Source organism: Synchiropus splendidus, chromosome 8 (genome assembly GCF_027744825.2).
Source record: "Synchiropus splendidus isolate RoL2022-P1 chromosome 8, RoL_Sspl_1.0, whole genome shotgun sequence".
Lineage (NCBI taxonomy): Eukaryota > Metazoa > Chordata > Actinopteri > Syngnathiformes > Callionymidae > Synchiropus > Synchiropus splendidus.
This window is the reverse complement of record NC_071341.1, coordinates 23,632,928-23,647,963: the sequence shown is the minus strand read 5'-3', so window position 1 is coordinate 23,647,963 and position 15,036 is coordinate 23,632,928. Positions and strand designations below refer to the sequence as shown.

General features: G+C 47.4%; 1 protein-coding gene across 1 annotated transcript; it reads right to left on the bottom strand.

The window, feature by feature from the left end:
- Positions 1–976: 976 nt before the first annotated feature.
- oafa (OAF homolog a (Drosophila)) lies at positions 977–14,369 on the bottom strand. Its single transcript, XM_053873311.1, has 4 exons — positions 13,818–14,369; positions 4,720–4,854; positions 3,708–3,888; positions 977–2,250 (listed from the first exon to the last, which is right to left on the bottom strand). The coding sequence occupies exons 1-4, from the start codon at positions 14,031–14,033 to the stop codon at positions 1,976–1,978; spliced, it is 807 nt and encodes a 268-aa protein (XP_053729286.1). The 5' UTR covers positions 14,034–14,369; the 3' UTR covers positions 977–1,975.
- Between the last annotated feature and the right edge of the window lie 667 nt (positions 14,370–15,036).

The window sequence follows — 15,036 nt, the reverse complement described above, 5'->3', positions numbered from 1 at the left end:
CCTAGTGTTATAAACGAATAACTACATGTAGAATAAGTTTTGACCTGCACTCGTCTTCTTCTTCCTCTTTCCGCTTCTCCCTTCAGTGGTGGCCACAGCGGATCATCCTCCTCCATCTCCCCCTGTCCTCTGCTTCCTCTTCTCTCAAACCTACAGACCTCATGTCCTCCTTCACCACCTCCATCAATCTCCTCTGTGGCCTTCCTCTCCACCTTCTACCTGGCAGTTCCAACATCTCAACATCTTCATCTACCAATGTACTGGCTCTCTCTCTCTCCTCTGTACATGTCCAAACCATCCCCATCGAGCCTCTCTGACTTGGTCTCCTAAACACCTGTCCCTCTGATCCTATCATCATCCTGCTCACTCCCAGAGAGAAGCTCAGCATCTTCATCTCTGCTACCTCCAGCTCTGCCTCCTGTCTTCTCCTCAGTGCCACTGTTTCCAAACCATACAACATTGCAGGCCTCACCACCCTTTTGGACACTTTCTCCTTCATCCTTCTGTCACACATCACACCTGACACTTTTCTCCAATGATTCCACCCTGCCTGCACCCTCTTCTTCACCTCTTCCTCACACTCTCCATGGTCCTGGACAGTTGAGCCTCAGTACTGCAAACACATGGATTCCCTCTTACTGTGGCTAACCTTCATTCCTCACCTTTCTAAGGCAAACCTCCACCTCTCTAGCTGATCTTCCACCTGCTCTCACCACAGATCACAATGTCATCAGCGAACATCATGGTCCAAGGGGCTTCTTGTCTAACCTCATCTGTCAACCTGTCCATCACCATGGCAAAGAGGAAGGGGCTCAGAGCCGAGCCTTGGTGCAGTCCCACCTCCACCTGGAGCTACTCTGTTCCACCTGCTCCCAGCTCTCACCACAGATCACAAAGTTCAACCTGAACTCCAAAAGGTAACATTTCAAGTGGGAAAAGTGGATACAGAGTGTCAAGAATGACAAAGAACAGATAGTGCAGTGCAAAGAGAAAGTTTATTGACACAAAACAGGTGTTGTCAAATGCTTTTAAAATCTTTAAAAAAATACGTGGAGCGATCACTGCAATGATCGCGATGTTAAGGCACATGAGAAACGGGCCACTGGCGAAACGTCTTTTAATCATTTGGCTCTTTCGTCACCTGGGCGACACATAACAAAGTAACAATGAACACAGACGGCACAGAAAGTCATTAGAGTTTGGTCCCACGGGTTCACGAAGTGCAGCTTGATTGATAAGAGATGATGGGTTGGATATGACCCTGAACCATCCTGGAGCCCTGAATCAGAGGTCAAACCCGAACAATGCCAGACAGAACCAGGAGGGGGCAGTGTAGACGGGAGCAGATCCAGGGTGGAAAAACACTTCAGAGAGGAGCTGTAACTCTACACCTCTCGTTTGACAAGGTCTTCCCTGACTTTGGTTCAGTTGACACATTTACAATGCAGCAGAAAGTGAGTTCCCTTCAGGAAAGAAAGGATCAGCACAAGCTCAAACAGTCGTGTCAGGGAGGAGAATGAACCTGAGTTCAGACCTGCTCAGACACACACACAATAAACCAACTGAAACCTGATAAAATACTCTCTGAATGGTGACGATTTAAAGGGACAATGTCAAGAATCAAAAACGCATCAAACATTCCTCCATCATTTCACTTTGCAAACTAAATAAATAAGGCCAGCGTTGCTAAGAGCTATGGGCGACCGTTTCATGTCACAATGTCGGTCCAACTTGATCTGCACTTCAGCATTTTCCTTGTTTTTGTCTGATCACAATAGGACTCCACCAATGCTCAGCCAGCGCCGGTCATCTGCACCGGCAACGTCTCCCACAAAAGGCACAGAAGAGTAGAAAAAGTGAGGTTGTTCCCCCCAAATGAAGCGTCCTCCTGTCGCAGTTTTTGGTCGCGCGTGATACCTGGGTTTGCTGATGTGGGGAGGCAAAATCTCTTCATAAAATGATGCTGATAAGACAGTTAAGTCTCCTCGTCCCATAGACAAAGCTGTTTTTGGGGAACGTAGTAGGTGAAATGGTATCCTTTACTGCAGCTCTTGATGCCGCACTTGTAGCTGGATCCTCTGCCGGTGGTGTCCCGGCTGCGGCAGTACTTCAGCAGACACGGGTACCACTCCAGACGCAGGCTGTACCTGCAGAGACACGGCTGCCACATGTCTTTGGTGGAGTGGCAGGCCTGGACGCTGAGCTCCTCCGTCTTCTGAGGGAGGACTTCAAATATGGAGCCGTCCACACCTGAAAACCAGATCACTTCATGAGACCTGAGTGCATGGACAGTACACCCAGCAGCTGCCAGCTACAAAAACACATTCATTTGAGTGGAGATGGCCTCGAAGTGCAACAACATTAATTCATATTTAACAAATGATTTTTGTTTTGAGCCTATTTTTTAGCCTGTAGTCAATTTTCTCCCACAATTACAACCAATAACAATAATATAATAATAATAACTGCAGGATTTTTGCCAGTAATGAATCATCTTACCGTACTGTTACACCTGATCATATTTTACCCTGGAACGTCCACCAAAGGTTCGCTCTTAACAACACTGTTAACAGTAAACAATCCAGTATTTATTAATGGTTATATATAAATATGCTCCCCAATAGCAGTAGGTTCTCGTGATGAGTTGATGAAGTTTCATGACACAGATCCTAATCTTTGGAGGCCACCAGATGGCGCTGTCTCCTGTATAATGTTTGGACTTAGCAGCTATTTCAATGAAACCTTGTGATGGCCAAATGAGGCTTCATGAAACAGTGTCCTTGTTTTTAGAGCTCAGTAGGTGGCGCTGTTGGTTTAAACAGAGGGTGAACAGAGGGTGCCATCTAGCGGGCGCTGTACATTGGGACGTGTTTCATGAAGCCTCACCCGCCCATCTAATAAATCCTCACATCATTTCTAAACCAAGCTCGCCATCTAGTGGCCTCTGAAGATTAGGACACTGTTCCATCAACCCCGCAATACTCTCTCATGCTACTTCGTTGACCCATCACTAGTAACAGTAGTAGTACAGGCCACCAGGGGTCCAGTTCAAGTCGCTAAACTCTCACGTAGTGGGAGGAAACCGAGGCAAGCACAAAGGAACATACACAGAATGGGTCCAGGTTCAGGTCAGAGAAAAAAATGCATCTTATTCACAATTTTGTTTTTACATTGCTTCGAAAAATCGTCCCTCAAAACTACACAACTGGAAAAACACGAGTTTCCTCAGCCAAAACTGTGTCAATGAAGCGCACACAACCGTGTGGACGGACATGAGTGCATCGGAGGAGATAAAACAGTTGGTTCAAGTGTGTGCGCCTGTGTGAGCGGAGCAGGCGCTTCGCTTCAGTTTTGTTATGCAAAGCAGATGCAGCCCTGATTGTCTGAGCAGATAACGGTGAAAACCCTGTGACCATCATCATTGTTTCCTGCTGCTGGAGCCGTCATACTGATTCTCCTCGCTCTGGATCACAGCGCTTCAGTTAAGGGGCTCGGTCTGCTGGGATCTTCATCCCAGATGACGCCAAACATCTTCACTGCAGAATCGCAAACCACTTGATTCAAGATGGAGGCTCAGAAGATACGTTCAGGCTCTTATGATGGAGTTTGGTTGAGGCAAAGCAAGTTGTTTTTATTCCCCATTGATGGACAGAAATGACATATCTTCATTTATCTCACAGATAAGACTGATAAATGCGAGACTTCACCTTTATCCAGCCAGTGTTTGACGTCTGACTCCTGGGTGTAAATGGCGTCATGAGCCTCACTGCACATGTTGTGGATGTGGGAGCTGAGTTGCGCGGCCCGACTGAGATTGACCGCCGCGCTCATGGTCAGCTGCTCCAGTCCTCTCCTCTCCTCCGCCAGTCGAATGGCCTGAGGGTTTTTCTGCGTGAGAAAGGAGAGTTGTCAGCTGTTGCACATATCAAACTTATGATGGCGGAATCGATACACTGGACCAGCCAAAGAGTAGTGATGGGCTGATGAGGCTTCATGAAACAGTGTCCCCATTCGCTGAGCCCACTAGGTGGCACTCTCTGCTCTAAAATCTTTGGATTTAAACAACCATTTCAACGAAACCTGCTCCTCATTTATAAACAGCACCACCAACTGAGCTCCAAAAATGAGGACACTGTTTCACGAAGCCTCATCTGCCTCATCACTCTGCTCATCTACTGTGACATGGCTTCTGCTTCAGCCACTTTAGCAGAGCAGGGGAGCAAATGAAGGCAAAACAGTGCAGAGTAACGTCAGAATCATGCGACACAATTCTAATACATTGCACATTTTATTATCTGTCCTTGTATCACGTTGTATATAGATGGTAAAAACACATTTACACTTTAAAATCACATCTGTTTTTAGTGACCAGAAGATGAAGTCATTAAGACAGAAAAACTAACAGGTTACTAGTATCATCACCCATTTTTAGTCCAATCATTTTTTTAGTTTACTTGGTTTTAATGGCTGGTTTTTCATTATTTAATGTGTTTGATGTGTTAGGGTTCATGAAACCATGTCCTAGTTTTCAAAGCCCAGTAGGTGGTTGAGGTCTCATTGAGATAGTGATTCAAAGGCAAAGATTATATGACAGTGCCATCTAGTGGCCTTTGGAAATGAGGGCAGTGATTCACGAAACCTCAACAGCCCGCCGCTATTTAATACAACGTTAATGTCCAACAAATAATGAGGTCACAGGGTCTTGTTCGTGTTCCATACCTGTCTGAGTCGAGCCATGGACTCGCTGGGGATGATCTCATTTCGGTTGAGGCGGGACACGAAACACAGCGCTTGGTACTGGTTCTGTCCCCTCTCCAGCTCGCCCAGGATCAGCGCTCGGAATATTTTCACATTCTGCGGGACACACGGCACCAGACGTGAGTGACTGAGTGGATAAACAGACCAAGACATTGAAGCGGCGCGTGAAGTTATCCAAACACGGAGAGAGTTGGGCTGAAGGGAAACAGTTCTCTTCTCAGGGTTCCTCGCTGCAGCACATTTCCAGACGTTGGGAGTAATTCAATATGTCGCGCTCAATGATGTGCAGACAACTGTCTGCTGGAAATGAATGACACCGCGCCCAAGTTTTACTATCACAGAGTAGTTAAGCTCTGCCTTTTAATAAAACCCCGCTGTGAAACGTTTACCAGGAAACATGCAGGGAAAAGTCTGCCTGATAAAGTTTGTTGCTGTTGGCAAGTTTGTCAGCGATCGGGCGCCAAGCACAAGCCCATAAAGAGCGCTGTGAGAGGACGTGCAGAGCATGATGGGAAGCTTCGGACCTGTCCTGCCATTCATTGCTCCCAACCCCCATTTCCAGTGAGAGCTGTGAGACAGTTGCACACAGCACCCCTCCTCCGCATTTCACACTCCCTTCTCAAGCAAACAGGTTTCGGAGGAGAAGCCGGAGACACACGACCTCCATGGCCACACCTATTTACGACCATGAAAAAGAGCCTCGGATTTGACTTTAGAAAGCGCAAACATCGGCGCAGAGTTTGAGTCGGCTCATACACTCCTGCACCATTGTGTTGTCCTTCATAAGGACGGTGAGTTGCAGGCGGTTTAAGTGGCGGCCTGAGAGAGGCACTAGCAGACATGAAAGCACATAAATGGACGCAGTTCAAACCCCAGAGAGGAAGCAATCATGTCGAACTTTGATAAAAGGCTGATCCTTGAGTAGCTCTTCATAAAAAGAATGTGTGCCTGAATGAAAGGCTGTGGAGACTCTGACTCAAGTGGCAGGAGAGCGGAGCCTCAAGACCTCCCATATTGAAAACACATGGCGCTGCGCGGGGACACACTGTGTGCGCGTCGGCCAAGATCAAAAAGAGACGGTGGTGTCCTCCACTTGGATATTGACCCCAGGATCTTTTCAGGAATGGCGGAGCCAGTCCACCAAGACACAACCAGACGAGGTGCTGGTTGTGACTTCAGGAGTCCAGTTTAATGATTAACTACTTCTGTGTGGCAGCGGTTGGACTGAGGCCAGCAGGTCAGCAGGAGGACAACAGCGGTTTTGTGCCTCCTCCTTTTCTCAAGAAGCCTGACAAAACATGAAACGAACTTTAGCTGCACTGAGGTTTAACGTTGTCTTCAGCAGTTCTGCTGATCTATACCTGGTATTTTCAGCATTTCTGAGTCTAAAACACGACTCGACCGCAGTCACGCTCCTGCTGGGAGTAACAGGAACAAAACACTAAATCATTGTGAATAGCAACTCAACCTACACAGATACTATTGTCCAAAAGTCTCTCAGTGTCTGAAGCATAGCAAGTCTTTCACCCTGCACTGACGCACCAGAGAGCAATGACCTCACGGATCTAACTTATTTGGGAATTTCATCCGAGGACAGAGGTCAGAGTTGCGATTTAACAAACCTGGTTTAAAACGCTGCCGGTGAGGGAGACGACTATGATGCAATGAGGGAAAGACAGATCGGTGACACTCTTGCACACAGGCTATTGAACCGACGCGTGTGGGGGAGAGCTCCGATTTGGTCATATCCAGGGGAGTGAGACAGAAGCCACCATGTTTACATGAACATAATAGTTGGACTGTACAGAGTGTGACTTGTTATATCTCGTATATCAGTAGGTTGCACTGTACTGTGACATCATCGCGATGTACTCTACGCTATTTCCACCGATGAGACAGGACAAATCAGGGACGACGATTTGTTAAGTATTGCAACAACAATAGTAGTTTAAGTACAGAATGAGTCATTTCCATGATGGCAGTTCATTCTAAGGGTGGAAATGTTTTCAGAATTTGAGGCCACCATTCGATTTTTCGATTCAAAGCCACTTCATTCATGACGGCTCTGACCTCTGTTCACTAATCCTTTCCACATTTAGTAGGTTTTAAACATGCTTCCCTGCTTAGACGGTCACATGCTGCTTAAGTAACAAAAATAAAAGTGCCTCAATATTTAATAAAAAATAATAATAATAATAAAAAAATCCAAAAGCAAAAAACCCTTTTCTCTGCTGTTGTGGAAACATGCTCAGTGTTAGAGTGGGAACATTCACGTTGGTCTTCCTCGAGCTGAAATCTCTTCCTTCTACAACGTGCGCTCAGATATGATGTGGAGGTCAGAAAAAAAAAACCATACCCAAGTAGCAGCTTAAAAATAAAGGCAAGGCCTCCGAGTATCTAAATAGTACCTCAAAACCATGCGGCAGTAAAAGGAGTCGACCACAGTCAGACGTGAAATTAGGGGTTGGAGACCAACATTTAGAGCAAATCAGCAGGTACGGTCGCGAGGAATTAAAAGGGTGACATTTCCCCATCTTGAAAACGCCACAATCAAAGGTCGGCCGAAGCCGGAGTTTTTTCCTTTGACCAGAGCCTTGCAAATGTCAGCAGAGCTATAAATAAGCACAGATTCCTGGGCATTGCTGCCCGACACCCCGGACTTAGTCCACTTGCAGATAAACTGCTGGTGGCCCAGAGCCAAACACAAGTCAGCATTCATGCAGGCCGGCGAGTGGCTCCCACTAAGACCTGTTTAACAGCCCAGGCGGGGCTTGCCTCACTGGTGCTTGCTTTAGGTGGGCCAGATTATTTAGGCAGCACACAAAAGCCGATTCAGATTCCCAGGGTGCTGTTTACGGTCAACATTTTTGGTCAATGCCGTCGTCGCCCAGGTAGCTGGAATCAACAGCCCTCAAAGACCAAGCGACGTGGTTCAGTCCATAGAAACGCAGCAGGTTAGGGGAAGTGTCGCATCTGAAACTAACTGCGCTCACTCACACTCGCACGCGTGGTTGGACATTGGAACACACACATTAGTTCGTTTCCCAGTCCTTCCTGTTTCCCAATCCCTGCTAAGACCCGTTCTGATGACACGGCTGCGGGCAGTTCAAGAGGGACCCCAGGACTGACCACCCACTGCCGGACACTGACTCAATACTCAAGACTAACCTTTGCAGAAGTTAGCATTAATTGAAACTTTGAAGTGAAAATCTCATGCAAAGAAAGTGAGACCGGGGAGTTGCTGAATCCAAACACGAACATTTAGAACAAGTCAATTTAGGCCAAGTCACTTGCAGAAACAGACTGAAGACATCAACTATATGAAGCAGGATATATGGGATTATGTAGCAAAGAAAATACAATGTTGAATAACTCTGAATGTGTTTCATATTTCAGACAACTCAGAGTTTGTTGGCAGCGCTGCAAACCCTTGTCCAGCTTCATGATGCTGATCAGGTGACCACATCATGAAGCTCATCACGAGAAGCCAAGAGTGAGCAAAGTAGTAAAAACAAAGCAAAGGGAGGTTGTTTTGAGGAATCATTCCACACCTCTTTGTTTACTGCATCATTCCATATGTGCTCATTCATAGTTGTGATGCCTTCAGTGAGAACCAACAATGGAAATAGCTGTGGAACTTAAGAAAAGCTATCAGATCAAATTCAGAAATTGAGATCCAAGAGGACCACAAGATGGAACATGAACCTCCAACATTTCAGTGATATCAGCTCACACAGAATGGCTGTTTAATAAGCACATGGTGCACCCTGAGGAAGATGTTGGCTGCTGGTGTCACAGACTTTTTCCAGCAGACCTCTGCCAAGCAGCTCATTTCTGTGTTCTCATGGTCCTACACGTACATTTTCTCTCATTGTCAATCAAATCCAAATGGACCAAGTGGGACGGCAGCGGACAGCAGCAGTGAACCACTCTCTCGTACAACATGGGAAAAGTCGAGTCGACAGAACCGGAAACACCACCACAAAGTAATCGCTTATTCCTCATCCAGTCAATAACATAAGAAACAGAACCCTTCATTTTGCAAACATTAAATAACTTCAATGGCTCAGGTGAAGACAAATGTATTCCAAGTATTTGCTGGACAAGATTTTGCTGCCTGAAGAAACGATTGTTCACACACGCATCTTACATCTTTTTCAAAACAATACATTTGATCACAGGGAACTGCCAGGTCCCACCGCCGTGGGACACAGTGCTGCACTTCTATTGGCCCCCCAACATGCCCCTCCCTGAAAACAACTGAACCTTGTTTGGCGGGGGGGGGGGGGGGACATTTTCCTTGGTGCATGAAGGGAGGCCAGTGAAAGAGCTCAGGTAGGGAAGGGATTAAAGTTCATGCTAGGAGAACGCAGCGAGGGACTCACACAGACAAAAGACGGGGACGAAAAGCCGCTGCTCTGAGAAATGCCTGACTTGAAGCTAATTACAGAGGCTCTAAAGGCAGGAATGCAGCCTCACATTTGGAAGCAGTCACACCTGGCTGTCTATAGAGCAGAGCACACAAGAAGGGACGGCACAAGAAAAACAGCAGGGTGCCGAGGGAGAGCGCGTCACATGACCGCGCTCAGGGGGGCGGGGGGGACCTGCCGACTCTGTCGCGGACAGGAAACAATGAGGTAACCGCGGATTAGGACGAATCTGGTTACAATTACCCAGACACCCAAACTGTTTACGGAAACTTTGCATTCAGGAAATGAGAGGAAGACAAGCGGCCAGCGCCAACAGAGACGGAAATGAAGACGCTAGATAAGAGATCAACAAAAGAAAACGGCCTCCGACCGTTATTCCAAGGATTTCATATCCGGTCACGATGTCCTGCTCGGCTATTGTTTCATGGCTCTGGATGAACAAGTTACCGCTATATTTAACTGCTCCGGAGGCAGAGGCCCTCAACTGAGCCACGGTGAGCTACGGCAACGCTCAATTCGAAAACCTCCAAAAGAGTTAAAAGGTGCACGGTGATTAGACTTTGAACACGTTAGAATGGCAGATTACATTTGATCCCATTTGTTCGGAGCCAAAGACTGAAGTCACTAAAAGGCTTCCAACTGTCCCAGGAGCGTCTACTCAGGCGGGTCAGAGCGGTTGCTCTCAAATCTGCCCTTTCTTCTTCACGCGCTTGAGAGGGACTGTGGGAAAGGGAAGCGTTTTCTTTATCAGCAGCATTACCGAGGGACATCTGGCCTGCTGGTGGGAGACGGATAAAGACATCAGCGGCGGCCCAGAGGCCAAAGGGGGCAGCCGCTGGCCCCGGAGGGCCAGACAAAAGCACCGAATTTTTCAGAATCTAAAAGTCGACAGGCACAAAGGATTGTTGGAGCAAACAACAATGTGACCGAGCTGATCCTGGAAACTACCATCTGCCTCTCAATTCTTCATCCTGACCTTAGGTGGGAACAGAAATGCACATGTAAATCACAGTAGACCATCTTCATAGTTCACCTCTCGGTATTCTTTTGTATCAGGTGTCATTTTCCCAACAACCGGGCGAGTACTTCCTCTACAAGAAGAGGATGTTCACTGTCATGCGAATGAGCTCATTGACTCACAGAGGACCCCTGATCGTTGTCTCGAAAGCATGACTCAGGCCTGACGGGTGTCATCAAAAGAACCTCCCTGAGTGGGTGACACTTACCTGAGAAATGAAACAAGTTGGTGCAAGTGACAATGTGGGAAGGTTTCTCGCGGGTGAGCGAGAACCAAGGTGTGGCAGTGACAAAACAACGCAGCAGTCTGGCAGTTTCCAGAACAAAAAGAAACTCATTTCCCAAAACAAATAGGCGGTAAAGGGCTTGCGTGTGCGTAACGTCCGGGGCAGTAGTGACATGTAATAAATGCAGAAATGAAGCCTCTTCTGCAGCAGAACTCACTTCAGCCGTGACCTATTTCCACACCAGGTGAGGCGACGACATCCGTTTCCACTGGAACAATGCTGTGCGTGGGTTGTGTGAGCCGGGATTTTGTCTTCCCATTCACAAATCTGTTTTCCCACTTTGAAGCTGGGCGCAGTGGAACGCGTGTGCATGAGACTGTGTTTTCACGCTGTTGACTCAGACTGATAAAATGAGTCACTCACTATCGACGCGCATTCAAACTGTGACAGACAAAATCTCTGCCTCATGGAAACTTGCTCGACAGCAGTCATTTGGAAAACTCTAACTCAGAACTGAAGGATTCGTTTGAAATAAAGGAATCTGCCAGTGCTGCTTTCAGCCTGAGCTCATCCCTGTCAGGGCAGAGGGGGCACCAACCCAAGCAATGAGCCGTGACCTCTCTTCCCCAGAGACCTCCCTTAGCTCTTCCAGGAGCATGTGCTTTCTCCAGCAGGTCCTTGTTGTGCCCCGGGGCCTTCATTCAGTGTGAGACATGTGGAGCACCTCACCTCAGAGTTGTCCAAGAAGCCGCTAGTCGAGCTCCGCTCAATGCGGAGGAGGAGACCCTAGTTCTCATCTTCGAGCCAAGACAGAGTCCTTATCTGCTATCAAGTTCTGTTGGATCCTGAGTCAGGCTCATGACTCCAAAACACATCTCCACCTGGGGAAGGAAGTTTTTCCCAACACGCAGTGGGAATTTCACCCTTTTCAATCTGAGCCCTGAGCGCTCCAGGTCACCACATCCAAAACCTCATGGCTGAAGAGGCTGCACCCATCTGCCTCTCCGTCCCTCCCTCACTCAGACTCAGGAGCCAAGATAGCTACAGAACCAGGGGCAGCCCTCACTCATCATAAACAGCTCCAGTGATCCACCTCTGAGCTTATCTCCTTCCAAGTTCCAAGGCAAATCCTGACTTCTCTCACACATCAAACAGCAGGACGGAGGGCGCTACACATGAGAATTCGCCAACGCTGGAAAGTAGCGATGATTCACGGGACACTGATGCGCTCATTATATGGCCACATGTACGGCGTGATAGTCGGAGCGCTCCTCTCTCAGCAGCATTCCTGGCTGGCGGCAGCTGGAAGTGACAGCTCCTCCAACTTTCCACAAAACTGGGAGATAGTGCAACAAGAGCTGAATAAGAACCATATGCCGGGGTGAGGACAGGAAGACATCAAGCAGGAGAGCGAGTGGGGGGGAGGAGGGGGGAAGAAAGAGGGCGGATGTGACCTACAACTGGAACTGGAGTACAGTCATATCCAAACAGCTCCATATGTGCACGTGCGGCTGACCTTCAGCCAGCGCCTGTGCAGCGCAGCCAAGTGGCCCAGCCAGCAGCGCTCCCATCCCAGCGTGTCCCCCGTTACTATGGCCTCCTCTCTTTCCACTCCAAATTAGCCGTTTTGGTCGGTGGACCAAACGTACGGATCCAAAAGGTCAGACATGCCCACTTAATCCTGGCCAACCTCCCCCCTCACATCTCAGCAGCCCGTCAGCTCCTGTGTGACAGCAACCATCAGACACATGCCGTCGCCCTCGGAGCGCCGCTTTCATTTCCCCGCCGCGCTTTCGGATCACTTGGGTGCACTTCTCTCACAATTACAGTCAAAAGTGGATCGAAAATAAACTCGGTTTTGTCCTCTCACTTACTTCTCAGTTTTATTTTCTTTGATGAACTTATAGGCCCATGATAACTTCATATTATCACCCTTTATCACTGATATCATCCTCATGTTTATTCATTTTATGAGGGAAAACAACTTCTTTCTTTAAATATTCTTACATTTTTGTGACGGAATAACAATGAACCAAAGTGATTAACCACATTTAGGCTCATAATTTTTCAATATTTATTTTTCCTATGAGTAAAAACAAGTTATCCTACAATTACTGTGCGATTATTAAATCATTCCTTCATTTAAAAAAAGTTTTAATAAGGAAAAATATAAATAAATTATTTATTGAGTTTCAGGAGGGAAAAAAGTCAACCTACGACCATTTTACATCACTTAATATTCACATTATTTCAATATCTTTTATACTTCACATAAACACTCATATCTTTCAATGTATATTCATTTCTTCACTTAAATTTTTATTTTTTATAAGGAATAACAAGTCAACCTACAGTAACCTCTACATGATCGACCTTTACGATCATTTTGTCTTTATTTTTGGAGGAGAAAAACCAGTGAATCTATCATTCACTTCACGATTTACGCCCATTCAATATTTGTTGATGCCACTGTAAACTTGCAGAGAAAATGACTTTACTAAAGGTTGCACATTTTCACTTTTGTACTCTGATCCTGAGAGCAGCTCCCAATGTTTGGGGATTACAAAGCTCCTTATGTGATAAAGTTGAAGCTGAAAAACCATCACAAATGCAGTGGCCGTATGAGACGGACACATGATCCAGTGGTCCACTTATAGAAAAACGCTAAACATGGCAGCTGATGCGGGACGGGTCACGGTTAGATCTAGGGTTCACGGGGGTCTGTGGGCATCCACATCTGAGAAGCAGCAGCTGTCCTGACCTCCGTGAGGCGGAGATGTTTCAAGATAAATGTGCCCAGCCCAAGTCGATGTGGAGGCTCCAGGCTGCTGGGATGTTTTCACTTAAGCTACACTCTTGCCTCCAGGGGCGACTGCACCGAGGAAGGCCACTGTAGCATTCAGGGCAGAGATCATCATCCGAGACAATCTGGTGGGGTCTTGTTTATAAAGGATATGGTCAAACAGATGCACCAAAATATGGTTCAAAAGCAATGTAGAGTGAATTTCAAATGCAGGACTTTTGAGCCAGAATAATGCATTTTACATAAAAACTAAATAAAAGTGGCTTGTTTTCTTTTGAATAAAAGATCATATTATTACAGTCTGAATTACACAACCTTTCATCATGAGTGTTGTTTTCAAGACCATGTGCAAGTTAAGGTTGAAAGGTCTCAGGTCAAGGTGTTTTTACCTGACCTTCATAACATAACACACTGAAAAGTCTGGTGTGTTTTCTCAGCAATATTTCCGACTGAGACACAAACAGGCTTGAGTATCTGTCCTCGCTGTTTCCTGGATATTTGGAATAAACACTATATGTGGCAGTTTAAAGGCGATGGCACCGGTGAGTGGCAGAACCCACCTGAGGATTTGGCCCAACTCACCTGTCTAAAATCCGCCAGAAAAGTCACCAAAGTTCCGTCTCCTTGCTTGAACTCCAGCGATATGGAGTCTCTCTCGCTGTCCGCCTCCAGAACCTCCTCCGTCACCAGTCCATCCGCGAGCCGGACTCGAACCCGCAGCTCCGAGCCCGCCGCCGGCGCCACGACGATCAGCGCCAGGGCAAACAGACGGGTCAGTAGCCGAGCTGGAGCGGACATCCCCGCGCACGGACGGTGGGCGCCACTCGTGGAGACAAGCGCGGCCAGCGTCCGCTCATATCCTCCAGCGATTGGGCCAGATCAAGTCAGATCCCGCTTCATATGTGTCCAGCCCGCAGTCGCGAGTCTACGCTCCCCGCGGATTCCAACATCCGGACAGAGAAACCCCCAAACCTCAGCCCCTCACTCCCGAGGAAAAGTCTGGTGTCGATCAGAGTTCGCAGCTGCGCACCAGAGCCGCGCGCGGACGCTCCGAGGTTCGCCTGGCTTTGTGTTGATCGTCTCGTCTCCTCCGGCTCGAGTGGGTCCTGGAGCCCCCTTCCCTCCCCAGCGTCCCGCCGCTCCGAACTTCGCGATGGTAGTCAACTCTTAAAGCGACAGAGCCGGAGCCGGCCCCTCCCCCTCCGCGCGACTCATGTGATCCCGAGTTTCCACGACTCCGCAACTACGAGCGTTTGGAAGCCACCGCCAGTGGACCGGGAGAAACATATGTGAGCCGGTGAGGACACACTGGGACCCCCACAACTGGACAGACCAACGAGTCACAGTCCACTTTATTTCACTGGAGCAAAGTCACCGTGGCAGCAGTGCAAGCAAAGAGCATCCAGGTCCAGGGTTCCATGGGTCCCGTGAAACTCGCCGTGTGGCACCTCTGAGTCTGGTAACATGTGTTTTGTATTGTACTGTCATTTTTTATGAGGAAAAACGAGTTGACCTACTACTATTCAATCTATACAGTCGGACTATTTCACTTTCTTTTTCTTTTTTATAAGGAATAACAAGCAAACCTACAATAACGTTATCAACCTTTATGATCATATTTTAGTCCTTGGGAGGAAAAACAAATAAATATTGTAACTATTTTAAAAGCACCAGGCAGCGATGTGGCACCTCTGAGTCTGGAAATTGTTCTGTGCATATATTTTTTATTTTCATTTTTTTATGAGGAAAAATGAGCTGACCTACGACTATTCAGTCTACATAGCCAGACTATTTCACTTTC